The 27,240-nt window shown below is 32.3% G+C and overlaps 1 protein-coding gene across 4 annotated transcripts in view; it reads right to left on the reverse strand.

Annotated features, from left to right (window-relative positions):
• Positions 1 to 27,240, reverse strand: part of mim (missing-in-metastasis) — a 105,913-nt gene that overhangs the window by 18,816 nt on the left and 59,857 nt on the right. For 3 of the 4 annotated variants that reach the window (XM_076514887.1, XM_076514888.1, XM_076514890.1), the window contains 2 exons: positions 17,351 to 17,488; positions 9,029 to 9,151 (listed from right to left, as the gene is read on the reverse strand). In XM_076514887.1, coding sequence (XP_076371002.1) covers positions 9,029 to 9,151; positions 17,351 to 17,488 — 261 coding nt within the window. The remainder of the gene's footprint in view (positions 1 to 9,028; positions 9,152 to 17,350; positions 17,489 to 27,240) is intronic. The other variant, XM_076514889.1, reaches the window with a different exon arrangement.

The following is a 27,240-nucleotide window of genomic DNA, read 5'->3' on the forward strand; positions in this document are numbered from 1 at the left end:
TCCTCCCCCAACCCACACACATTGTGATCTATGCCTTTGTTGAGTTGCTCTGATGTTATCATTAACCATCTGAATATCCCTGACACATTGGGGAGCATGTGCCAACTTACATGTAAAGTGACTTAATGTACCTGCATCTAGAGGGCATATATGTATATGCTTTGCTTTACTGCCCTAATCTCATAATCCACATATTTCCAGGTTATGGAAAGGTGGTCTGGGAATGCATTTCAGAGGTATCTGTTTGAAATTAATTATAATTCTAAAAATGCAAATTTCAAAACAGGTATACTTACCTCTGAAATACAAAAAGCCAGATGGAAAGGATAATAAAACCACTGATTTACCACATTTAAGATTTCAGGCCACAACAATTGAAAAGTATGATCAAGAAGAGATTAAGGAGAGTTCACAACCAGAGTAAAAGTCAATGGACTGGATTCAGAAAGAAACATGTGGAACATATAAAAATGATAACAGACTATATAAAATGAGAACACCCAGAAAGGGCATTCTTCTCAAAAGAGTACCTCACTGCCCTAGGTATCCTTTGACTAATGAGGTAAAAAGGGATCTAGGTAGTGTATTTAAAACTTAAGGAACATTGTACTCTCAGGTGTGGTCAGAAATGGTGGCATAACATGTAGTCATTGTCACAGCACAATGTTTTGTTCTATACCAGTCGTGCAAGATTCTTAGCAAAGTATACCAGTATGAGCTGAACCTATTTCTAAGGCTAAGGTTCCCTATTTCTATAATAGAAGGGCTGATCATGGAATGATAACAGTCTAGCCACTGGATAACCAAAAGAACTGATAATACTCAAGCAGACTCAAGGATTGGCTCTATAAATCTAGGAGAGTACAACAGAAACACTGAATAATTTATAACAGATAAAAAAAAAGTAGCAAAGTATCTTCTCTAGCACAGTTGCAGCCCTAAGACAACACATGGAGAATAATTGTCTCCAATGCCTCTAATACTATACCGAGAAATGCATGTATGGATGGAAAAGGTGCCTGTCAAGGCATTATTAGTCACTGGCTGGCACTCCCTATCCACTTCTAGAAGACACAAGTGCAAAGTGTAACTTTGTCTTGGCAAAATGCAAAGTTATATATAAAGTCTCTGTGTTTGATTAGAATTTGTACTACAAGAAGAGACTTTTTTTTTATTCTGATGCACAAACCAAATTTCCCTCCTGTAATTTTTGAGAGATATATTGGGTGGTATAGTGACATGTGAGTTAACATGAACAACAAAAGTGTGGACCCATGTAATAGCTAAGTGGTTGTCCAATAGAACTCACCTATTAAGGATTCCATCTGGCTTGTTGAAGAATCATAATTGGAGGCATATAGAATTCTGAAGCTGAAGAAAACAGCAACATGATGTAAATAAAATTTTAAAAATGTATTTGGATTTGTCCAAATGTGGCCTGTTAGATATTCTCTAAATGATACTTTGACGTGGATGCCAAATATACCAAAGTACAATTTGAGTAAGATGTAACCTGAAACTTACTTTTAATGTGTTTGGGAATATCACATTACCAAAGATAGACTAATTGCACAAGCTAAGTTGTTAATACAGTCAGAGCAAGTTCTAAGGAATTTGATTTGTCATAATGCATCAGTACCACTTCCAAGATTCTCTGATATTAACAAACAGTCCTGGTAGGATATCAAAATGTTTCACTGACTGAGAATCAGGTGTAGTGAAAACAAGTAATACAATAAATGTTTACCTTCTCTTGTAGTCAGAGTTTTAGGTAGGAAGACTCAATTTTAATGTAAATGTAAGGCTTTCTATAAGAGAAAGCATTTTTGCATGGAAAGATGACAGAATTGAACAAGATATTGAGGGTTCAAAAGAGGGAAAAGCCAAGAAGAAAAAAAATGAATTCAAGTTATATATTAGGACAATTTGTAAGAAATTAGGGTCTTTGAATTAAGAAGGCACATAAATGGTCTTTGAACAAAGAGACTAATGTCTTTCATGGCATTTAAAGTTTAAAAATAAGGTAGCTCAATAACAAGCTAAATAAGAAACTCATAATTCATGGTAAGGAAACAACTATGTAGGAAAGAAGCAATCTGTTGAGAAGATAAAGAAAATTAAGGTATATTATGTTTAATGCACTACATCTGTAAAGAAACCTAACAAACAGACAGGAAAGAACACTGATAATGGTTAGGTGTTGGGAAAGAGAATTAGCTTCTCCAATAAAGAACCAAAAAACAGCTAGACATGATGCTGTAGGTTGTGAAAAAACCCAGACATTTTAGGATGGCAAAGAAAATACTCCCACAGCTGTAATGGGACTAGTTCACAGTATAAAAATGCACTTAATATGGGAAAATGTAGATTGATTTAGAGAAGGTGGAAAGAAGGATAAGTTTGAAGGATGAGGTTCTCCCAAAATTTCCTTAGGGCATCCACTGCAACAAGATTTTGATCTGAAACTGGAAACCAAAATAATGAATAAAATAGCCAACTGATGTTGCAAAGGCATTGATCATTGAATGACCAGCTTTACACATATCCAATGAAAAACTAAAAGGTAAAGGATTACAAAATAACCCAACAAACTATAGAAACATTCTGTGAAATTTTCATATTATAAGGACTGTGACAATTCAAAGGAGAACAAATTGAGAAAGTAGTGAAAGAGCAGTAAAGTAATGGCTGCAAGGATAAATACTGCCTCAATTTTAGATTTAAGGTACCACTGAGGAACTGTATGTGTCAGCTAATATCCAAAGATAGTGTAGAGGTGGCATAAACTCAAGGCCAGTACCCTTAACAGCCCAAAGTTCGAACATCTTGATCAAGCTGTTGTTCGAGTCCAAGAACCAGAATGACACTATTTTTGAAGTCAAAAGAAAGGCACACATGAAAATAACACAGTATATAGCAGGGGTTGTCAAACCGCAGCTCATAAGCCACATGCAGCTCTTTGACATACAGCGTGCAGCTCTCGATAAAATGTTGGCTGAGCTCCTTTTTGCATCACAATTAATATAAAAGGTAAATAAAACAATTTTCAAGCTTCATACTTATTTGCCAGGTATAAACTGAGAGTCCACTGGATTAAAATATAAGTTTAATGTTCATGATGAGTAAATATATTTAAAAATTTAAATCTTAATTTTAATGATAGATTTGAGTCAGGGATTAAAGAAATTTTGAATCAACAAAGATTACAGAGGAATTGTGCTGGAGAATCAGTAATCATACAAGCCAGTGCTGACAATGTTAGTTTTAGTGGGCATGACTTGCAATCACATGATTATGGCATGTGTGGCTGTGTTGTGAAGCAGTGAAATTAGTGGAATGTTAGCATGATACTGGGTACTGTAGAGTTTGGTAGCATTGCACGTGTTGGAGCTTACTGTTTCTTTTCAGTTTAATTTTTTAGAGATGTCTGTGAACATTTTCTGAAGAAAGATAGCATCATCAAATTGTAAGAAGTGAAAGTATGAAGATGAAAACAGGAATTTTAAGCCACAGTAGGAGGAAGATTTTGCATTCACTGTTAAAGAAGGTAAACCTTTGTGTCTTATTTGCAATGTGTTACTCATATATTACAAAACCAGTAACTTGAAACACCACTATGAAACAAATCACAAAAACTTTAGTCTGATTATCCACCTATATCAGAATTACAGAAATACAAGTCAACTGTATTAAAATCATCACTAAATAGCTAACAGACACTGTTGACAACATTCATTGCATTATTCATTATGAACACCTGGCAGCCAGTTACTTCAAGTTAAGATGTTAAGAAATTTGTTCTTGAAATCATCAGTTTCATACACTTGAATAAGAAGACCCACCAACAGTTCAAAAATTTTATTCAAGAACTGGAGCTTGAAGATAAACCCAGTGATGTCTCTTTCTACTGCACTGTGAGGTGGCTGTCAACAAGCAATGTCTTAAATAGGTTTGTGGATCTGTTGGAGCCTAATATTACTTTTACTGAAGAAAAGAAAAGATTCTATCCTCAACTGGGAAATGATGAATGGATGCAAGATCTAATGTTCCTTACTGATATAATGAATCATCTACAAACTCTCCTCAACTTGGCATTCCAGGGGAAGGATAAGATTGTTTCTGATCTTTCGAAATAAAATAAGACTATTTCAAAGAGCCATACTGTCAAGAAACTTCAATAGGAGAGTAAATATATTCCCTGATATTGAAATAAAAGACAACAAATCGAAAGAATACAAAGTTACAAGGACTGCTTGATAATTTTCTAGACAGGTTTGAGGACTTGCAGAAGCTGAAGCTCTGCTTTGCCTTTCTTGTAAGTCCATTCACAGTTGATATGATCAATGATGGTTGTCCAATTCTCAAATCTCTGGTTACAAAATCATCTGCTGTGGAAATGGAACTAACAAAACTACAAAAGGACCTGTGTCTGAAGATGATCCATAAATCCCATTCCAAAACTGAGTTCTGGAAGCAAGTTACAGAAATAAAATATCCTGAACTGAAGAAAACCAGTGTGCAACTCATCTCAATTTTCAGCACAACATACTGCTGTGAATCACTGTACTCTGTAATGAAGCTTGTGAAGTCAAAGCACCATGCAATCCTTACAAATCAACACCTGACGGAGTTAATTCGTAGAGCCTTGACAACATATCAGCCAGAATTTCAAGGACTCACAACCAAGATGGAAAGTCATGAGACCTCTACTAGCAGTACATAGCCTGATAATGGTATAAATGTCTGTTTGTGTCAGAGAATTATTATGATAAGAGTAAATTTTTTTTTGGTGGTATCTGATTAAAATATCTCTAATGTTATTGTTTTACATATTTTCCTCCATGTTTTGATCAGATATTTACTAAGACAAATAAATATCATTAAAATATATGTTTTACCCTTTTTATTTTTATTTTTGGCAGTCTCATTTAATGTTAATGATACTCAAATTTGCATATTTTTCTCAGATGTTTCCTTAGTTCATTACCATATTAAATATGCTCAATACAGTTAAAACAATAATCAGCCACAACTTTGAAAAGCTTTGGTATATACAAGTGTACTTTGATCATTGAAACTAATACAAATTAACAGTTTACAAACTACATACATGAATAAATATTATTACATACATGTATTTACTAATACTTATATAAAATTTATATAACAAAATAAGCATATAACAATAAAAACGAGTGTGTAATATTTGTTCATGTCTTGTGGCTCTCAAACATCTGAAATTTATCGTACATGGTTCTTATGTTAAGCAAATTTGACCACCCCTGATCTATAGCATCAGGAAAAATGAGGATACTGTTCTAAAGAACAACTGAATAAATATACATGCTGTCTGACAACAGGTGTGAAATCAGACCACAATGAGAAACAAGGTCTCATGGGAAATGTCATACACAAGTACACTGAAAAAAATGCTTTGGTCATAGGTGTTATTTAATACAAATCAGCATGTACATTAAGACTTCGAGATATGCAACATCACAAGAGATGACTGAAGTGTACTTTAGATGTGTTGAACCAGAACCTTAGAGGTATCACATACTGTGGTGGTACTAAAGGGAATTGGTTTTATAAATGATCCTTTTAAGAAATAAAGACAGCTGGGTTTAAACTGAGCATGTGTAAAAGACCGAATACATACAATTGTAAGCATAGGCTAACTATTCATGTAAAAGTAAAAAATCAGTACCATGTGAATACAAAAGACCAGCCCAAATTATACTAGTTGACAAATACTTGTGGAGCAAAGAGACAGGCAGTGAACTGATGATCTACTCCTGTAATGTCAAAAAGAAGAAATAATGAGTGAATAGGGATATGTAAGCATTCTGCATGCCCAACATCATCTAATGGCTATGGCAAGAAACTTCCGTAAGACCTTCATGTTTTCTATCTGAAAGTAAAGTGCCTCCAGAAAAAGATGAGTTGAAATAAGTCTATGCCAGAAGACTGATGAAGTACAACTTTTTAAAACCCTTTTCTGCATGTCACAAAGTGTTATGAAATTATATTCAAAATTTAATTAAACCTTTACTATCACTTTATTTTAATGAATTAGCACTATCAAGTACATTATAATTCAAAGTGTTAATTAAAGTTTTTTCCCTTAATTTCAAAAGAAACTGCTAATACAATAATTAAAAATATCACATTTGCTCTCAATTGAAGTGCAAGTGGCTATAGCAAATGAACTTTAGACTTTATTATACAAAGAAGGACTATGAACAAAAAATAAACTACATGTACACAAAGTTCTTTTCCCACTAACTTGATATATATTTCTAGAGTTGGCCTTGAAAATGAATCAAAATAGACATTCCTGAGTTTAAGCTATGCTATGCTGGGTTGCTAAGCAGCTGTTCTAAGTTGAATGGAATGCTCATAACCAGTAAAATGAGCAGATTTCACCCTTGAAAATTGTTTGTCTTAATACAAATCACATTATACATCCCATTTGAATGGTGTTTAAATGAAACTAAGTTCAATGTTGAGAGCAGTGTTTGGTACACTTGGAAATTCTCTCTCCTTATGTGTATCAGTTTGATAGACAGTTACATTAAATAAAATATAAGAGTAAAACCTAAATTTAATCATGTATTATTATCATTGTAAGATTTATATTTGAAAGGTTTAATTATTTTTTAAATTATTCTATTCTTTGAATCACTGTAACAGATTTGAGAAACTTGCAAGTGCAAGAAATATTATGCTAGAGGGGCTAAACCTGAAAGCCAAAGTTAACATAATATCACCCACAGGTTCTTGTTGATATATGTTGACATAACAATCAAAGATAGAGAAGAGGAGAATAAAACAATACAAATAAACTATAAGAAAAAAGATAAGAAAAATAAAGATATAAAATTAAGCATGTGAATCAAAGAAAATTTTATTAAAATAATCAACAAAGAGTTAAGAGATATGTACATATTTCTATTTCTTAATTTTAAACATTTCATTGATGCTAACAGCTAGAGGTAATGATGATGTAGAAAAAATAGCAAATAATATCTGAAGTGAAATATGAAAACTGTAAAGTAAAAATTAGTATTTTTATACTTAGCATGAAAATTACTTTTGCAGATGAACCATTCAGAGTTTAAGTGTAATAAGTACATTAACAACAAATTTTATTGAAAAAAAACAGAAAACTCAAAATTGAAGATTTTTTAATCTACATACTTCTAAGAAAGTTCTTGTAAAATTTGAAACAATTTCACACACTAGTTTTACTTTTGTAATGAACTACAATACGAATGATGTTAGTTATGAATTACAATACTCAGTTGCCTTAGAAATAACAAAGTATGATGGGCTAAGTTGTCAAAAGAATATGGCAAAAGAAGTTAAGTTACTGAGAAATGCAGTTATGGAAGACTACAAAATAAATATATCAGCCTTCGACAATAAGGAGAATGAAAGCAGAATAGGTGCTTAAAATATTTAAGCTCTAGCCCATAAGAAGAGGATTTGTCATCATCTCAGTATGATATCACTCATGGTTTACTATTCTGATTTTTCAAGATGTCAACTAGGGATTTGGGTCACTGTCATATAGAAGCTCACAGGTAATAATTATTCTGAAGAAGAAAGTATCAAAATGTGACAAGTCATAGTATGTAGTTCAGAAAATTGACAGACAATGGATAAAAAAAAAGTAAAATATCAGGCAGAAAGCCACATCCTCTAAGATAAATTGAAATGTGAGTTAATAATTACAGAAGAATTTAACTATATATGTAAAAACAGTTCAAACGTTGTTCTCTCCTCTACATAAAAAAATTTTCTCAATCCAAACAAGCCATTTTTACATATATATTTTTCTCTACAAGTGGGTTTTCTTGACATCACTGATTAAGGCTTTAACTGATTTCTAAAATAACCCTAAAATTGAGATAAGGTAGAAAATATAAAAATTCAATAACTGCATTCCCAACATTGAAATCTGAGAGATGAATATCTCATAACAAAGTATGTTGGGCTAGCATGTCGAAAAACAGAAAAGCCACGTGGCAAAAGAAACTACATCAGCAAGAGCTACTGCTAAAGGAGACCAGAGTGTAAAACTTTGATCCTGGCTAAGAGAATAAGGAGAATAACAGAAACTAACTGATTACAGTGAAGAGGAATGTCTAAGAATAATACAAGTAACAGCATGTAATGAAGAAAATTAACAATGGGCCAAAGAGGAAGATCACACAGAATAAATTGATGTGAAGGTGAGTAACTTGAGAAGTATGATGAGTATAAGAAAGACAACCTCCTTCAGCTGATTTCTAAAGGATTAGCAATGATCCTAATATCAAGATAAGGCATAAAACATAAAGAAAAATTCAAGAACTAAATTGTCCAACATAGCATTAGGATTCTCAGACATAACAGAAATTATTTCAAGATTTAAATGAGAACATAACTGAGTATGAAAAAAAAAATAAAACCAGCAGAAGCTTCTTCAGAAGTAGGGATAGATGAATGCCTGAATAAAAGATATTTTTTTCTTTATTCATGATCATGATAATAGGCAGATATTTCACAACTGAGCACCCACATGAATGTAAAACCTGTCATGAACATCATCAGATATGTAGTTAAATGCTTGGATTCATTGGCCATTAAGGACCAACACTAATGCCAAGGGAGTTTCAAGCACACTAGAGGCAGACCATATAACTAAGGCCTTCAAAAAAGTTGTAGAATATCCAGTATTGGTAGAAACTTTTGCAGTAGTAATTAACAATAACAACAGAATTTGTAATGAGCAAAATTGATAGTACAACTGTCAACTGGAAAACCTAAATTAAGTTAAAAAAGCAGATCTTACATACATCATCCTGATGCTGGTGCAATACGTTATGTAAAAGGTCAGAAAGGGGAAAACTATGGGTAAGTTGATGCTTTGCATTGTGCCAATGACATTCATAACTTTAGTGACAGTTATTAACATCATGAAAGAAACTCAACCTAAAAAGGCTTTTTGTATTTCATATGTAAGTTTTCTGTTTTGAAATACCTGGTTTAAAACTTTTGAAGGAGGAGGTGTGAGAGGTCTCAGAAACAAGGTATCCTGTGAGGTAAAGCCCGAGTCCTGTGAAGAGATGCTTGAAAGGCGTAAAGGCCCACCTAAAGATGGATGCTGTTGCAATGGATGGAATATACCATTACAAAAGAGAGCATGCAAGAATATAAAATAATAATATCAATTATTTAAAAAAAATACCTGTATTTCTTCTTTCACTATGAAACACTTACAGCTAACAGTACACATAAAAGTCAATACTATATAACAGTGTAAGTGAACAGTTGTTATAAACAGTTTTTAAAGCTTATCAGAAAGAAACAAACATACCATTTAAAGAGAAGTAAATTAAGATTATGGAAATCAGGTTTGTTAAATTCTCTTAGTTATTTATTTAAAACTTTTTTCTTATAAGACTGATTCAATAATCAGTATTGTTTACCCAAACATCTGACTGATGAAAGACAAGAAAAAATATTCAAAGTGTGATTTAAAATTATTATATCAAAAAATTGAAAGATATTTAACTAAAAATTTTCTTGTAAAATGTATTTGTTGAAGCTATAATGCAGAAGCAATGTAAAATTACTTAAAACTTGACAACTCTCTATACAACATGATACAAAATGTGTGCTGCACAATAATTTTAAGGTGCAATGTAATTTAAACGTGATAAATATCAAGTGATTGATATATCCTCGAAAGAAAAGTCTAATGATGAAAAATCAGAAGAGGGTGCAGATTATGCCAGTGGCCCATCTACTGGTAAAACCAATATAAAGACATACAAATTTAGATATATACAGTCCTGTAAGACTGTCTGTGTAATTAGTTTTGAGTCTTCTTTAACATAGCTTTTTACAAGATCTGACTTACAGTATTCACAAGATATTCTGATTATTCATGATGTTTTAATATTTAAACTCTTAATGATATCATTTCATAATCAAATAAAATTCTGGAGACATCTAATTGCAACTTAACTTTAATATACAATTTGCAAATTTGCTAAAATCACAAATCCTCTAACATATATGGCAAATACAAGATGGGAAAGCAACATCTGCATAGAGAAAAACAAAGTAATCTTCTTCCAGTTACCTTCCTCTTAATGAAAAATGGGCCAATAATATATGATATTCCATCAGGTCATTCCAAAACTATTGTCTCAATCAACTACTATAACAGAACTAAAAGAGACAGTTATGAAATATAAACACGGTTTATAACAATCATAATACGTGTGGGACTTGAAAATATCATAGAACACACCATCAATTTGTTTTAGGGCTACAAAATGAAAACTGAGCCAGTATCTAAAATGGAATGGCAATCCAAAGCACATAAACCTGCTTTCAAAACAAACCACGAACTGTTTGGTATATATACTGTAATAGTTGTTCAAAAATGATAGAATGTTTCTTTGTTTAAACAACTTTGTACTATAATATTAAAGGATTTAGTGGTGCCACAGTATTAGTCTGGTAATCAAAATTGGAGTTGAGTCTTGACAACTGAAATATAAAAACATGAACACAAAAATAAGTTATTCAATTTATAGTAACATCTGTGTGTTCAGTTTTGTTTTAACATAAGTAGCCTCAAATACTTAATGCTGCATATAAAATGAACTCACTAAAACAGAAACTATATTTTGAATATAAGACAGTTACCTGGTGATGATATCACACAAATTTTGGCAGGAAATATTTTTGTTTTTCAAAATGTGTAGTGCACAATTGCAAGGTTTGATCACTAAAAAATTTACCACTACCTGGTCTATCTGAAGCCATATTAGTACGTCCTACAAGTACAAGTTGAAATAATGATTATCAATTTTTCTGTTAAAACTAATTTGTACTTTAATGATTGATTTCTCTAAACTCACATAAGTAAGTCTTAAAAGTTATAACAACTACCTACATTTTCTCAGTTAAAACACCTTTGTACTGTAATGACTGGCTTGTTAAATCCACATCAGTAAGTCCTACAAGTCAGTAAAATGAGTAAATTTTTGTTTGCGAGAACACTATTGCATTTGTAAAGATTGGTATGTTTGAAACAGAATCAGTAAGTTATACAATTTCAAATAATGACCAATTTTTCCTCAATTAAAAATACTTTGAACTGTAATGACTGATCTATTTTTGAGGTTACATTAATAGTTCAAAAAGTTAAAATAAAGATTAAATTTTTCAATATTAAAAATTACTCTTTTACCAATGAATAGTGGGATTCACCATCACATTAGAATGTCCCCATGGTTGAAAGGGCAAGCATGTTTGGTGTGATAAAGATTAAAACCCACACCCCTCAGATTACAGGTCAAACACTAACTCCTTGGCCATGCCAGGTCCTTTGCATAACAATGACTAATGTATTTCAGGCTGCATCAGTAAAAACCACATTTAAATATTACAATGATTAAATTTTTTGTGTTAAAAACAACTGCTTATTGAAATGACTGGTCTCTTTCAAGCAGTATCAGTAATCCTTAAAGTGAATGAGTGAATTTTTATTTGTTGAAACATCACTATACCACTATACTGTAATGGCTGGTCTCTTGAAGTCACATTAGGAAGTTTTACAAGTTAAAATGTATGGAAATCTTTCTTTGTTAAAAAAAAAAATGAAAACAAACAACTCTGTACTAAAATGAAGAGACTGCAATGTATACAAGACTCAAGTTTGACATATAGTTCAAACAGTATTCTATATACACTTACAGAAATCATTATCAAGTTCAGTTCTTAACTATTTTTCATTGACTATGAAAGAAAAATGTTTCAGCAACAAAATATTAAATTAATGAAACATTATATCTCAAATACTGGAATCAACACTTCATTAAAGTGACATTTCAAACCAGGAATTGAAAATTTTAAAAATAAATCCTGTCCTTTTTAAGATGTTCTGTTTAATTTCATTTAATATTATTTCTTATCAAAAATTAGTAAATATACAATATTATGTAACAAATAAGGCAAATATTAATACATATAAACACAAATAATGTGAACTACTACATGAATTAAACAGAAATAAGCATGATCAGTGATGTCGAGAAACCCACTTGTTGAGAAATTTATATGCAAAAACGGCTCGTTTGGGTTAAGAAAATATTTTACATAGAAGAGCGAACAACGTTTCGACCTTCTTCGGTCATCGTCAGGTTCACAAAGAAAGAGGTAACTGACGGAAGCTGACCACATGTTTGAAAGGGGTTGTGTAACTGTGTGTCGAAATGTAGAGGGCAGTATTAGATGTTTGAATATATAAAACGCCTTTATACCTATATTAATATAATAAAATAAATAAAATTATATATTCAAACATCTAATACCGCCCTCTACATTTCGACACACAGTTACACAACCCCTTTCAAACATGTGGTCAGCTTCCGGTCAGTTACCTCTTTCTTTGTGAACCTGACGAATGACCGAAGAAGGTCGAAACATTGTTCGCTCTTCTATGTAAAATATTTTCTTAACCCAAACGAGCCGTTTTTGCATATAAAAGAAATAAGCATGTTTATTCAAACACCAGTTGCACATGAAAAAAACAACAACTGAAAAGTAGTTTAGTGTGAAACATCATAAATGAACAATAAAAAATAACTTTTTTACACATTAGTGATCTTTTTTGTTGACACTTCATTTCAAAAAACTCAAACATAACACTTGGGTAAAAAAAAGGATGTTAACAAATACATGTCACCCATTAGAGCAGTAAATGAGCTTATTAGTAGATGTATTATAATGGCACATCCAAAACTGACAATTCCTCATGAAACAAGAGTTAAATAAACAACTACTGATATTCAAAAATTAAAAGGAGCTCATAATTTTAAGAGTGGATAAGTTGTTTCAGATAGGTTGCTGTTCATTATTGGCTCCTTAATTAAAGAGGCACTTTTGAACAGTTGTTTTAGAAAATGTTTGAAAAGAAATTACACCTTTAGGCTCTCATGCTAGAATTATGTATTATATGCATAAAATTCATAAATCAGAGTCTATTACAACTGATTTCATCATACAGTTACATTTAAGATCACAATTTTTCAGGATTTTCAGTATAATTTAACCCTAACAAGACAACACCATTTTTAAATCTTTTCTATGCTCATTATGAGTTACATTCAAAATTTAATTACACAACTTTAATACCAATGTATGGTAAAGAAATTAATATTGTTTTTATTTTAATATTTATGTTATCTATGTTTTAACTCATTTATTTAAAAAACAAAATTTAAAAATACTTAAACTGCAGTTTTCTTCTCACATGATCCATGCACAGTGAAAAATCTCCACTTCAGCAGGAGCTCAATGTAAATAAGTATGTGTGTTGTGTATATGAATGTGTAGATGATATTGTAATTCTACAGAGTCTTACAACTGTATTCACTGGGAAAGAAAAATAAATTTTCCAACCCTTGACATATGCCATGCTCAACTTCTATAGTTAATTGACACAAATTTATATAGTTCTTATACTAATGTGGATGTAATTGCCTGTAGTATTGTTATTTGTTTGATCAACTATAGCACTTAAACACAGAACGAAGACGGTAAGTAGGTACGTAACTGTCATGAAAGTTCTTTAGAAAAAATAAAACTAGTTGATGAAATAGTTTGAGAAAAATAAGACATTTAAATTTGAATTTTTCTACTATTGATAATTAAACGTTCATTATTTAATGTAGTTACTTGCACTCACACCTTGATTTTCACATGCAATGTGATTTTCATTTTGAATATAAAGATACTACGTATTACCTTACAGGTTTCACATTTCATTTGCATAATGTCTAGAATCTCCTAAAGTAATATCAAAAGTTATTAAAGTAAATGTTTATTTTATTTTCCATTTTCTCTATTATATTATTAACTCTAGATAATATCAGTACAATACAATGATTAAATTTAAGAAATGGAAATATGCACATACATTTTACGTTTTCTTATAATATTTTTTAATTTTCTTTTTCTCATATGCATAAATTCATGTCCTTATGTTTTCACTTATCATTTATTTTCAATTTCTCTTTCCAATTCTTTGTCTTTTATTCTTGATGCAGGTATGCCAACCTATTCCTGATAATATGACCCAGTGGTGTTCTATAGTTATTACAGGGCAAGAGTCATCCACAAATTCTTTTGCAAATGCTTGCACACATGAATGATGTCATCTTGCTTGGACATTTCCACAAGTCAAACATCATCAAGTTAAATGTATACAATCATAAGATTTTCAAATATGCATTTATAAACACAAATAATACATAACTAATTAAAATACAAATAGAAACCCAAATATAATCTAACTGTTTTGCAAACTCACACACATAAGATGAGAAACATTTGCCAAGCACCACCTACACCTCAAGAGAATAATGGAATAATGGAATAGAGGTTTCTTCAAGTTATAACTGAATAGTGCAAAATCTGTTCTTTCTTCTGGTTATAAGCATGTCATTCAACTTCAAACTGTCACTTGGAAACATGGCTTTTATTTTGCAAGTGAACATGGCTGACTTTAAGCTTAAAAATATTTAAATGTCAAACTCCCACTGAAAAATTTAAAACAATTTTCCAGATGTTAATGAAAGACAGGTGAAACTTTAATTTGACCTTCTATGTCAATAGTCTATTACATTCTCACATTAACATGTATAATAGATTGTAAAGTTTACGCTTGTAACCACTAACAGGTCATGTCACAGCAAAACAGCAGTTTTAACTGCTATTTAAAATATTTCTTTTTTTAACTTAACTGCCATTTAAATTGTTTCTTTTTAAGATAAAGAAATAAAACTCAGATAATATTAAGTGTTAAGTTATAATGTACTTGATAATAGTAACTTGATTAAAATACATTTATATTAAAGTGGTTTAATTATAAATTTTGAATGTAACTCAGTAACATGCACAAAAGGGGTTTAAACATGGCAGCAATTAGAAAGGGATTAAGGTGGTTTATTACTATATATTTTACAGTTAGAGCCAGTTAAAACATACTTAGGTTTCACTTTTATATTTTAGTTAATTATGTATATTACAAAAATCATATGTTAACAGCTCTGATTTTTGTATGTTCATTTTGTTGCCTAGAATGTGGAAGCTTTATAAATAAGGTGGTATTTATACACATCATCTTGTCTAGGCAATGCACCTCTGTCAAAGCAGCTTCACAAAGGCCTATGGGCATCAGTTGATACATGTGTATAAAGACAATGAATATGAAAGTGAAAATAAAATGAACTAAGTGAAAAGATAGAGGCATGAAATTATGCAAATATGAAAAAGACGACTATTTTAATGAAAATTCTATGAAGAGTTGAGAAGTATGTACATATTTTCATTTGTTAATTTTACTCATTTTATTGTAGTGTGTTGATGATACTAAATATATATTGATACATTAGAGAAAACAGAAAATAAAATTTAAACATTTACTTTAAAAAACATTTGATATTCACTTATGAGGTATTAAAGATTGTGCAAATGAAATATAAAAACTGTAAGATAAAACAAAATAGTATTTTTATAATTCATATAAAAATCACCTTGCATACAAACTACTCAGAATATGAGTGCAAATAACAACTGGAAATAATGAATTTTTATTAGAAATAGTAGTATAAAAAAACAAAGGTATTTTTTATTTTTCTCAAATTATAAACTTTTTAGGAATGTTTTCTCAATTGATTAATTGTTTGGAATTAAGGACAAAGCTACAAAATGGGTTATCTGTGCTCTACCTACCACGAATATCAAAACGTGCTTTCTAGCAGTGTTAGTCCACAGACTGTGGCACTGATGTGCAATTTTGTCAAATTTCAAACTATTTCATCATTTAGTTCTTTTTGAAAGACATTTTAAGAGCCTTATGTAATTCTCTTCCAACTAACATGCACTTATCTAATGGGTTAAGTAGTAAATTCACACACTTAAAAACTTTTTTAAGTTGTACAGATTTTGAAGTTTCATAGTGTTATGTACACAACTAGCTTTGGTGCTGGATCTTTTTATACTTATATTCATTTATAGGAAAGTGATGAGCTGTAAACAATTAACACCATCTTCTTTACTTATAGTTTATAGTTTATCCAAGCACATGTTTTCACAGTTAAAAATTATAATTTCTGTTTAATGGTTTTAATTACAATCAAGTGGATGGGTTAGAGGAATATCCAGTTTGTTTAAAACTAATTGGCTACAATGAAATTAATAACACATTATTTTCAGCTAAACAAATATGTTTATATTGAAATATTAAATATATAGTTGAATATAAATATGAATCAACATTACCTTTTCTAGATAATTTATGGTAAAGAGTATTAAAATAAATGTATATCACACACCAGGTTTTGACAGCTGTGTTTTCATATAGCATTCAAAATTAATCCTAAAAAAATTTTGGTTATTTGTGTCTACACGATTAGAAGCATTTGCACTATGTTGCATGAGAAAATAGAATAAAAAAATGTATGAAATTTGAGTACTTGAATCATAACCTAATCAATACTGACACCTATATGATATTAAACATGGCTGTAACTACTAAAATTTTACAGTTACGTTTTCTAAAAAGCTAGTGTAATGGTATTATTGCATACAAAACAATAGTTTCAAAGTGTGAAGACAAAGTATGAAGAAGTACATTCTCTTCTAGACAAAGTTTATTTACCAATTAAAATCTCCTATCTCTTTTAGTTTTCAGAATATCAAAATTATTTTAACATATTATTATGTGAACTAAATTTCCACTTGCAGTTTTTCATGTCTTTGTAGCATCAACAAAATGTGTCAAATGCACTATTTAGGTGATTATCTGCTCATATGTCTGGACAGAATAAAATGCTCATGCCAATTATAACACTTTCATTATCACTAAAGTTGCTGAAGAGAATTTGGTAATTGCTAATCTAAATCATCATTACATAAGAAAATACTGATATAATCACTTTTCTTAAAATTATAAATTTGTTCTAATTCTGAACAACAATTACTAATTAGTAAAATGTTAAATTGAATCAGTAAAGCATTTACTAACATTATGCAACTTACAACATTTCTCAAATTAGTCTTTATTTTTCTTTTATATATATAATTCATATTCTTATAAATTTATTTTACTTCACTAGACTGTTACTAATGAAAGAAAATTTGTACAACAATATTTTGCAATACAAAATATCAAATGCATTTTAAAATACAACTGAATCTCATTATGGAGTACAGATACCAGTAACTTGTACCTCACACAGTAGTAATGAACAAAACTTTTCATGAAATTAAGATCAACTACCTGTGAAAGAGATCGGTGTCGAAAATGATGTGAAGGAGAATGAGATTTGGTACTTCCACTAGATGAACTGTTCAAACTACTAATGCTACACATGCTGGATTTACGAGATCCAATAGAACTAGGTGAGCTAGGAGGTGTCTGCAGAAAAATGAAATTATGTAACTACAACTTTCTTATTTTGAAATAAGAAATTTAACATTTTCTCACACTTCAAATGTATTTCTGTTAGATTCTTACATCCTCTAACAGAAGTTTTTCCCAAATTGTACTGCATACTATACACATACTTCAATTTTTGTTTGCCACTAGCCTTGATACTGTTACCTACCTTCACATATTTTCAAGTGAGGAAGCTGTATGATAACATGTAAATGAGCATGCAACAATCTTCCACCAACAGGAGTGCAACACCACTAGAACAGCTGATTCTTTCTACACAATTTAGTCCAATGTCACTTGAAGATTGAGCAACAGAAAAGTAAAAAACACTGGAATTCAGGAGGAAGGGTGGAAAGTATGACTGGAGGTAAGAATCTATTGGAAATACATTTTCAGTGTGGAAACATTTTATCTTCAATATGATATCTTACATTTTCTAACAAAACAGCTATAATTTTACATTGACTTGATAAAGGGACCAATGTAAAGTACTTGTTACCATTACAAACCACCCAAAGAAAGCCCATAAGGTGTGTGAATAAAGAGTATGTAAAAGACATCCATGGAGACTATACCACTTATGAGCCAGGCATATTCGTTCTGCCCATAAAAACAATGTGTTGCAATAAGAGCAGAATCATAGGAATGACCACAGATATAATGAACGAGCCCCTGGTATAGAATGGCTGAAGTGCAGCGGACCATAAAAGGAAAAGGAAGTTCAACCTCAATCAACAGCATCATGAAAGAAATATATGGCATACAATAAGAAGAAAGTCCTCTTCCATTCACCTCAAACACTGGAACTAGAAGAGAAGAAGATCTCTTCCAATGACCTGCATCATCATGTGTGCATGCTCAGAGACACAACCAACAATGGTACCCTTGAAAAATGACATTCAAGCAATGTTAGGAAAGTGGAAAGCAATGTAAATGTTCAAATCCAGTCCAGAAGCATCCAGTCTGTGGTAGGAAAAGGGTACCTGGGCCACTCACATGTGAGGTCCTATGTGATTATTCCAGCTCCAACCAGCATTAATACTCTAGGAAGTGACATCCAGACAACAGTAGGAAGGAGGGTGCTGAGTCAAAGAGGTAAACTGTATTTTGGCAAAAATCATCCAGTCCATAACCAAGCAGCATTTAAGACAGTACATCAGGTCTGTGGTAGAAGGAATGCTTATTTATGAGTTATACCAGCACAATACCACTGGTCTACTCTCAATTGGGTAGAATTGAGAACACCTAGGAGGAAACCTTCATGGTCCACAAATTTGCAGCTAGGTGCTAGTAAATAGTAAGGACTTTCATATACCACTGGGAATACAGAAATGGAGACAATGCAAAAAGTGATTACAAAGCCTTATTTTGAAAAGCAGATCATTCCTGAAAGAGCAGCAAAGATGAGCACCAATTCCCATCTGCTTTACTCATGTTACTGTATGAGTGTACAGCAAAACACTGTGAGGAAAACATAAAAGCAGTCTTTGAGGACCAACCATCTTAGTGATGGGCATTAGTGGCCATACAGTGTGTTTTTCAGAATATCTTGTCAGGTGGCTTTCATAACTAGAAGTTCTGTACATAGGAGAAAGACTTGTATGGAAGATGTGTAGAAAAAGAGCACCTACCTACCCACAGAAAAATTGTAAACTCAAATTTGTAAAACAGGAAACTGCCAGATAATGAAAATAATGTGAAATAAATGTGGGAGGAGTGGTCACATACTGGCATGAACAATATCCTCAAATGGAAGATGGAACTGGGCAGCCAGGGACACTAGTGACAGATTTGATGGAAGGAAACTAAATATGCAACATTCATTGAGAGATAGGGCAGAATAATTAAAATGAATGAGCTGCCAAATCCAATCTGTAAGGATAATAGCAGAAATATCACTGAAAGAGGAAAGTTTCAATGAATGAATAAATGGGAACTACAGAAGGGAGCAGTGCTAACCTTGTTTCAGCAGAAGGGAAATAAGAGATGATCTAGACAAAAGAAAATGATAAAGGTGAGAAATGATATGAAGGTGAATATTGAAAGCTGCTTCTTGAAATGCCAGTTAAGGAAAGAAGGCAAGTATGGAAGGGTAGAACAAGCCAAATGAAAACCATGATGAGAAGACCAATGGCAGTAGACACACCACTTCCACTGGTAAACTGGAATGAAGGAAAAGTGTATGGAAGAGAAAATCAAAGAAGCAATCTATGGAAAAAGTCCATCCTATATGCAAAAGATCAGACAAAAGCCATGCATGAAGACAGCATTGGAATGGAAGAAACCATGCATGAGGAAAAATATCTGAGAATGACAAGTGAGGGAAAAAGTTTCAACAGAAGTGAACACTATGGCTGTGCTGGCCAAATTGGTGCTGTCAAGATGACATAACAAACACACAGGTATGGATGATGGAGAATATGTTAGGGAAAAGGCAGATGGGGTTTAGCATAGAGGAAAAGGGACCCCAATCCTGATTGAGAGCATCCACAGTTACAGCTAAAAGATGTGAAATAAGAGACTAAAACCTAGGAAACTTGGAATGCAGTTGGAAGGCAAATGTACCTAGTTCTAGTGTACCCTGCTAGAAACAGAACCAGCTAAACAACTATGGGTCGAGGTACCTCCTTGTTGGGGCTCAATAAACTGTAATCAGATTAAGGGTACCTGTTATACAATACATCAACAAGTGTGTATGTCATGATTGTGGGTCAGAAACAGGAGGTCCAATGTATGGAATCAAAATAGCTTTACCAGACCTATATTCGACATATAGTCATTGGAATCACCAGGGATGCTGAAGTTGAAGATGAAAATCTGACAGTGAACCTTGGAGACTCAGGGAGCAAGCATTTGAAAAAGAGAAGGAGGAAAACACACAGGACAGGTTCAGAATGAGGTAGAGACACACTGGAAGCCAATGAGGAAAGGAAGATGTGTAAATGTGCAGACTCAACTCTGGTCTCCAGCAAGTCAAGAAAACCCCCAAAATCACTTTACTTTAAAAAGGTAGCCATGTGCATGTCCTACAAGTAGGTTGGGATAAATAGACTCAGAAAAAATGGGAGTTTCTTCTATGCAAGAGATACCAACAATGATGGAGCCATATGAGTAAGGAAAAGGCAGAAGAAATAAATAGTGCAGACAAGGAAAAAACAACAAAAACAGGGCATGAGCCACAGTCAAATATCCCTCGGAGAAATGATAAAAAGTCTCTGAAAGAAGACAAACTGAGGAAAAGGAACAAAGAAGGGTTGATAACATGAGGTAGATAGAGGAAAAATTGGTGTTTGGAAAATGTCAATGAAATAGTGGGATCAGAATTCCACTGAGATAGAAAAGAATCTAACTGCTTGGAGTTCAAAATAGTAAAAGTAGGCCTATGATAAGCTACTGCATGTCTTCCATATAATGTGGGGGCCAAGACATATTTACCCTAAAATGCAAAAGTTGTGAAAACCTAATGACATAAGCCCCAATATCTGGTGAGGTAGGGGAAAATAATATAGATTTTCTTCACTTAAAAAGGAATGGAGAAGACAAAGACAAAATGGAATATATCTTGATCAGTAACTGCAGGAAAAGAGGAGGCTCAGACTACCAAGTAGCATAGGAAAGGGTTGGAACACTCTCATATTCAGCTTTTTCTCCAATTTAGAACTGAAAGGAGAATCCACAGACAAATTAGGAGCCCACATGTGAGTAGTCACTTCCTAGCAAACCAAGGCTGTAACATCTCCCACCAACGACTGTGGACCCAAAGTGACAGTAGTCAATTTATTTTTTTCAGTAAAGTTAACTGCAGGAAAAACAGTGTTGGTAGTAGCTGTAACATAAAGCTCAGAAGAATCCATTTGAACAAAGAACGGAAGTAGTAAACTCCACAGGGGGAGCTCCAAAGAATCGCATATTATGATAAAAAGCCACATAACGTAAATGTGTACTAACAAAAATTTCAGAATACAAATGCAGCAAACATAAAAAAAAAACTAAATTCTATTAAAAGTGTAAGGAGCTCACCAAAAATTCCGTAAAGGAAAGTATCAGCAAAATACATGTCTGAATGCCATGAGTGCCAATCAAAAAGTGATGTTGGGCTAACTTGCCTACAGGAAGTCAGCTGTACTTGAAGTTATGTCACACTTTTATTGGTGGGGATTGTCTCATGCTGATTTGCAGGCTATTATGTTGCTGCCTTGTCAAAATTTGTGAAGGTAGGTGAGAATATTAGGGGTAGTGACAAGAGAAAATTTAAACATTGCAATACAAATCAGAAAAAAAACTATTTTGTATCTTATCAGAATAAGTCTAATTTTCTGAATCATGATTAAATGCAGAAATATTAAACCATATGTTTGCCTTTCTACTTGTATATTCTTATACTACATTATCTTAATCTTTTACACAGTAACTGTGAAACATATTTCATGAAAAAGCAACTTACAACTTTCTTTACTATTCTAGTCCTGAAATTATTACATTAAAATGGACTTAATATACAAACTTAGTACTTATTTTAGTTTTAGAATCAATTTGTTTCAAATATTTTTAAACAGAATATAAGAAAATATTTACTGTCCTAGTTCTAAAATTGCTTCAATTATTGTTAATCTAAAAATGAAATCACTATTCTATTCATGTGACAAGTATTTTTAATTAAAGTTAATTTCTAATCAAACTTACAATTCCAGTTTTATGAAGTTTACCAAGTGCATAGACCTTATTATACTATCCATATATTTGAAAAATAATTTACCAACAAGTGCACTAATTATTCTATTAACATGATCAGTTTGTTTCAAGCTATGTTAGCTGATAATTGTTCTTCAGATTCTAAATTCTGTTAATGTGACCACTTTCTTTTACTGTTTGTTAATCTAAAAAAGTTCAGGTATTACTAATAATTGAACTGATTGTGAAAATAGTTTTAAGGGACTTTCAGATCTACTAATGTGTAAATAGTTCATGATCATGTGCTCAACCGACATGTCACTGTTCCTAAAGGAAAAAGTCTCGAAAGATGTGGATGAGATGATCAAGCTTACAAAACAATATATGGAAACATATGGAGGGAGTATAACTACCAAATGTAAGAATAACCAGCTGAAAGTCAAGATCAGTGGTAGCTGACAACAAACAGATGTCCACAAAAGGTTACAGTATGTTAACAGAAACATAGAAGAAGAGATGCTATACTAATTATAATATAGGACACATTGCAAAGGAGTGCAGGTCCATCACCAAGAAGGAACAGCAGAAGTCTTAATGTAAAGCAGCTGGAGTTACTTACAAAGATAGTGCTGATAAGATACAAGACAAAAGTGACTGTCACCATAGATGCTGCCAGGAGAAACAAAATGGAGACAACTCATCACAGAAAGGAAGTGCTGCTTCATGAATAATCAGTGCACAACTGATAGTCAGCTTAAATTAGCAGCATATGGACCAACAGTGAATAGTGTCAGTGGTGACTAAACCATGTGATAAACACTGTGGGGTGCCAACAAATCACAATTTACCAGTAGGTGAAGGTCATGTCAGGGACAAGAAAGTGAAAGTCCTATAAAACACTGGGTGCAACAGTGTAGCACTGAGAAGCAGTCTAGTACCTGATGATAAAATGACAGACAAAATACACCTGTGTGTGCTAACTGACGATACAATGAGAAAGATTCCCACAGCAAAAATGAAGGTGGATATTCCAAAATACATGTGATATACTGAGGTCATGTGTATGAATCCAACAATACGTTAGTTGATGATTGGAAATATACTAGGTAGTAAAAATTTTGAGGAACTATACATAAACAAGACTGATGAGGCATTTAGAGTCACCACAAAACCTCAGGGGAAAAAGAACAAGCAAGATATCAATACTCTTAAAGTCTTGAAAAGTGACTTTCCAAATGAAGGTTAATGGAAGGGGAATAGAGTTCAGAAGAATGAGACACTGCAGAAACTTCAGAACAGTGCCCAAGAGAAAGTCGAGCACCATATAAGAGAAAAAAAAAATAAAAAAAATATTAAACTGGACCTACCAAAATAGTTCTACTGGTGAAGTGAAATTCATCAAAGACAGAAAAAAGTATTAATTTAAGAAAGTCAAGGATTTACATGTTGAGGTCTCAGTAAAACAAAAAATAAACTTATCCAGCAGTAAAAAAAAGACCTTTTGCAGCACAAGAAATGGTTAACAGAATGCACTATAATGTGAAAGTGTATGGGACAACATTAAAAGGCACTTTGAGAGAGAATAAAACCTTGTGGGTAAGGCTATTGAGGTACAGATGAACATGGTTGGTGTGGCTGTCAGAGATGCAGAACTAGAAAACAGTTACTTCACTGTACTAAATACTAAATGCAAGACTACTGGGAAAAGATAAGATAAATCAAGGTATCATATTAAGTTAAGAATGATTGGCAAGCAGAAGAAAGACCTACAGGAGCAACTGTGCCAGTACAAAGATGTCTTCACAGATGGCCCAGTAAAAAGACACAAAATCAAAATGAAGACAAGGTATCTTGTCAAAGTGTAGCCCTACCAAATGCCAAGGGAACTGCAAATGTTGATGCAGATAATAGGGGAAGACTTTGTGTGTGAGCTGAGAACAGTCTTTGTATGTAGTATAAAAAGTATTGTAAATATTTTTCTTGAAGAGGATTTATTTTAGTGTTGGATATACAATACTCTTTTAAAGTAAGAGTTATTATTTAGTTCAATAAATGACCTAATATTTACTTGTTATTTAGTTTTTATAACAAGTGTTAAAAGTTGATTATTTTAAAAGTGTCACATTTTGTTATGTAACTTGGTAAGAGGTGTATGTTGAATGTGTGGTTCAACTCTTGTAAACTGACATGTCTAGTGAACCTTTGTATTTTTCACATTGCTTTAAGTGAATATTGTTACATCATAGCATCTAGTAGTTTGAAGAAAGTACAAGGCCTCAGTTGGGTAATGGACATATATAGGTGAGCAAGTTAGAACAAGCAATATTCAGTCAGAAAATTTTAACCTTGTGAAAGTGAAGTTATACTGCATGATTGTTAGTTTAGTGGTAAAGGGTGATATTTCAAAGTAAGTGTCTCAGTTTAACAGAGATAAGGAGAATAATTAGTCTTGTTAAAAAGTGTGCTAAAGTAATTGATCCCACCTGCCCAACCTTTAATCAAAATCAGACAATTATTTAAAGTTCTAGATACAACTGTGTAAACTACAGGGTAATGTAAATAAATTTATCACAAATTGTGTAGTAGGTTAAAACTTTGAAAAATATAAATTGCATTTCTTTGTTTCAGAATAACAAAAAATCATAAAAGGAGAAATAAAAAGCTTTTTATTAAGCAATGCTGTAAATAGATTGGTGGCAGGTTTAGCCTGGGCTTTAACATATATTCATTTCCAAACAAAAAAAAAATAAATAAATAGAAGGAACATGCAAAAAAACTTTCACTGGAATAAGCTATTTTATTAATATTACCCACTTGCAAGGTTTTTAAGAGATTAATGGGTAGTTTACATTACAAAATGCTCAAGAAACCTACAATCTTAGAATTTGCTTCACCACAATATGAACAGTAGGTCAAAGAATGGATAAAAGCTAAGGTTCTTCATTTGGCCAAGTATGTCAGAATGCCCTCTACATAATACTTGATTTTGTTGGTTTGTGCAACATCTTCCTCACCATACATTGAATGTTGCTGCTTAGTTGACTGATCAAATTAGCATCCTCTTAAACTGGTAACATCCAATTAGTGTCACAAAAACTGTCTTTTCTTCAGATCTTATCTCAAATAACCTTTACTGAGGTCAGTTTTTCCAAAGAACTTGGCTCCATCTTGTTTTGCATCATAGCTTCTGGATTTTCCACAGGTTCAGAGTAAACGGGTGCATCAGATTTAATTTCCAGAAATCTATGTAGAAACAGTTTGATTAATCCTTCTTTTTCACAATTACCACTGTTGAACAGTAGGTTGAATCTGAAAGCTCAATGATTCCAGCTTCTAATATTGCCTCAGCCTCCTACTTTATCAAATCTCTCATCACACAGGACATCTGATAGGGAATTCATCTTGAGTGGATTCCTTGTTATGGTCTTGGTGTTATGTTGCACAAGGTCTGTCTTGCCTTGTTTGTCAGTGAAGATTGTTTTTTACTCTGACAGTAGGTTTATTAATTCTTTCTTCTGCTTACCAGTCTGTTCTTCAATGGTGTTGACATCTTCATCTTGTATGACAAAATAACCATCTTCTGGTCCTGCATTTACAGCAGCCACACCTGCAACATCTACTTGTGCCTCAATAGTTGTATCCAGTATGTCTTATTCTCTTTTAAAATATCTCTTCAACACATTAGCATGATATATCTTGGTCTTTCTGTGCAATTTCACCTTAATAGTCCATTCTGCTGACTACTTCTTGTACTTCAAAAAGTTCTTTTCACTATAATATGAGTTTATACGTGTCTATAGGTTGCAGAACGAAGACCTTCTGTCCAACCCTGAAATGTCACTCCTTGGCATTTTTGTCAAAGTACTTCTTCTTACTGCTACAAACTCCATAAAAGCTCTTTCAAGTGAATTGGCAAACCTTCTCCAGTTGGTTTCTGAGGTCTAACAAGTTCTGGTATGTATTCCTCACTACTCTTTTTCTACTGTCCATAATTCTTTCAACATCTGCATTGGACCTCATATTATTCTCCTGTACAGTAACTCAAAAGGTGAAAATCCTATACTTGCTTGTGGGCCTTCTTGATAAGCAAATAACCCTGATTACAGGTACCTGTCCCACCCATGTGGTCTTTCAAAACACAACTTCTTCAGCATGCTCTTTGTCCCTCTCTTCACAAGTCATGGGTCAAAGGCTATATCATCTCATTTGTTGACTGACATTCAAAATCTTAATAGACTTCTATTTTATGAAGTTATGTCAATAAATTTGATATCAAACTGTAGATTACAATTGAAGTTTTAGTAATATATATTATTTAATGTCTTAAGTTAAAAGTAACTTTTAAAAAACATGTGGCATGTGAATAAACAATGGAAAGACAAGAATGTCCCCTCAATGGTTTTCTCAACTATTTTCAAGTATTATGATGTCAACTTGTTCTTTTGACACAAAACTTCAGGCTGGTAAATTAAGTCTTTAGTCTGTCCAAAATTTCATATTTTCTTTGGATCCAAATAAAGCTTAGTTACTAAGCTTGATAAATTATAATGGAATTCTATGGTACCAATTTAGTAATTTACATTTTTTTGGTTATTTCAAATGCATATATAAAACCTAAAAAAAATTTTTTCATTTCATATCCTTCATGTGCAAAATTGTGTAAGGCTTAGCAACCTATGACAAGCAGCAAATGTGTACAAAAAGGTTGTTACTAGATTAGATAATTGTTTCCTTTAATTATTTATTTACTGTTCTATGTTTTAAGAAAAATAATGATTAATAACTTACTTCTAAATACACATAATCTATCTTTCTGTCCATTTATCAAATTCCGTTAACATGGTTAAATAGCATAGTTGTAAACTTCAATATTTTTGCCACCACTACAGCTTATTTACTCTGTTGTTTAAGTTTTCTTTCATCACTGTTTATTGCCATTTTTATACCACTTTGGTGAGAGCTGAAATTTTTAGTCACTATTTCTGACTTGTTGGCAATAAATTTCAACAGTGAACAGACAGTACACAATCTACATTTAAAATACTATATATTCAGAACAA

Source organism: Tachypleus tridentatus, chromosome 7, assembly GCF_004210375.1.
Source record: "Tachypleus tridentatus isolate NWPU-2018 chromosome 7, ASM421037v1, whole genome shotgun sequence".
NCBI lineage: Eukaryota > Metazoa > Arthropoda > Merostomata > Xiphosura > Limulidae > Tachypleus > Tachypleus tridentatus.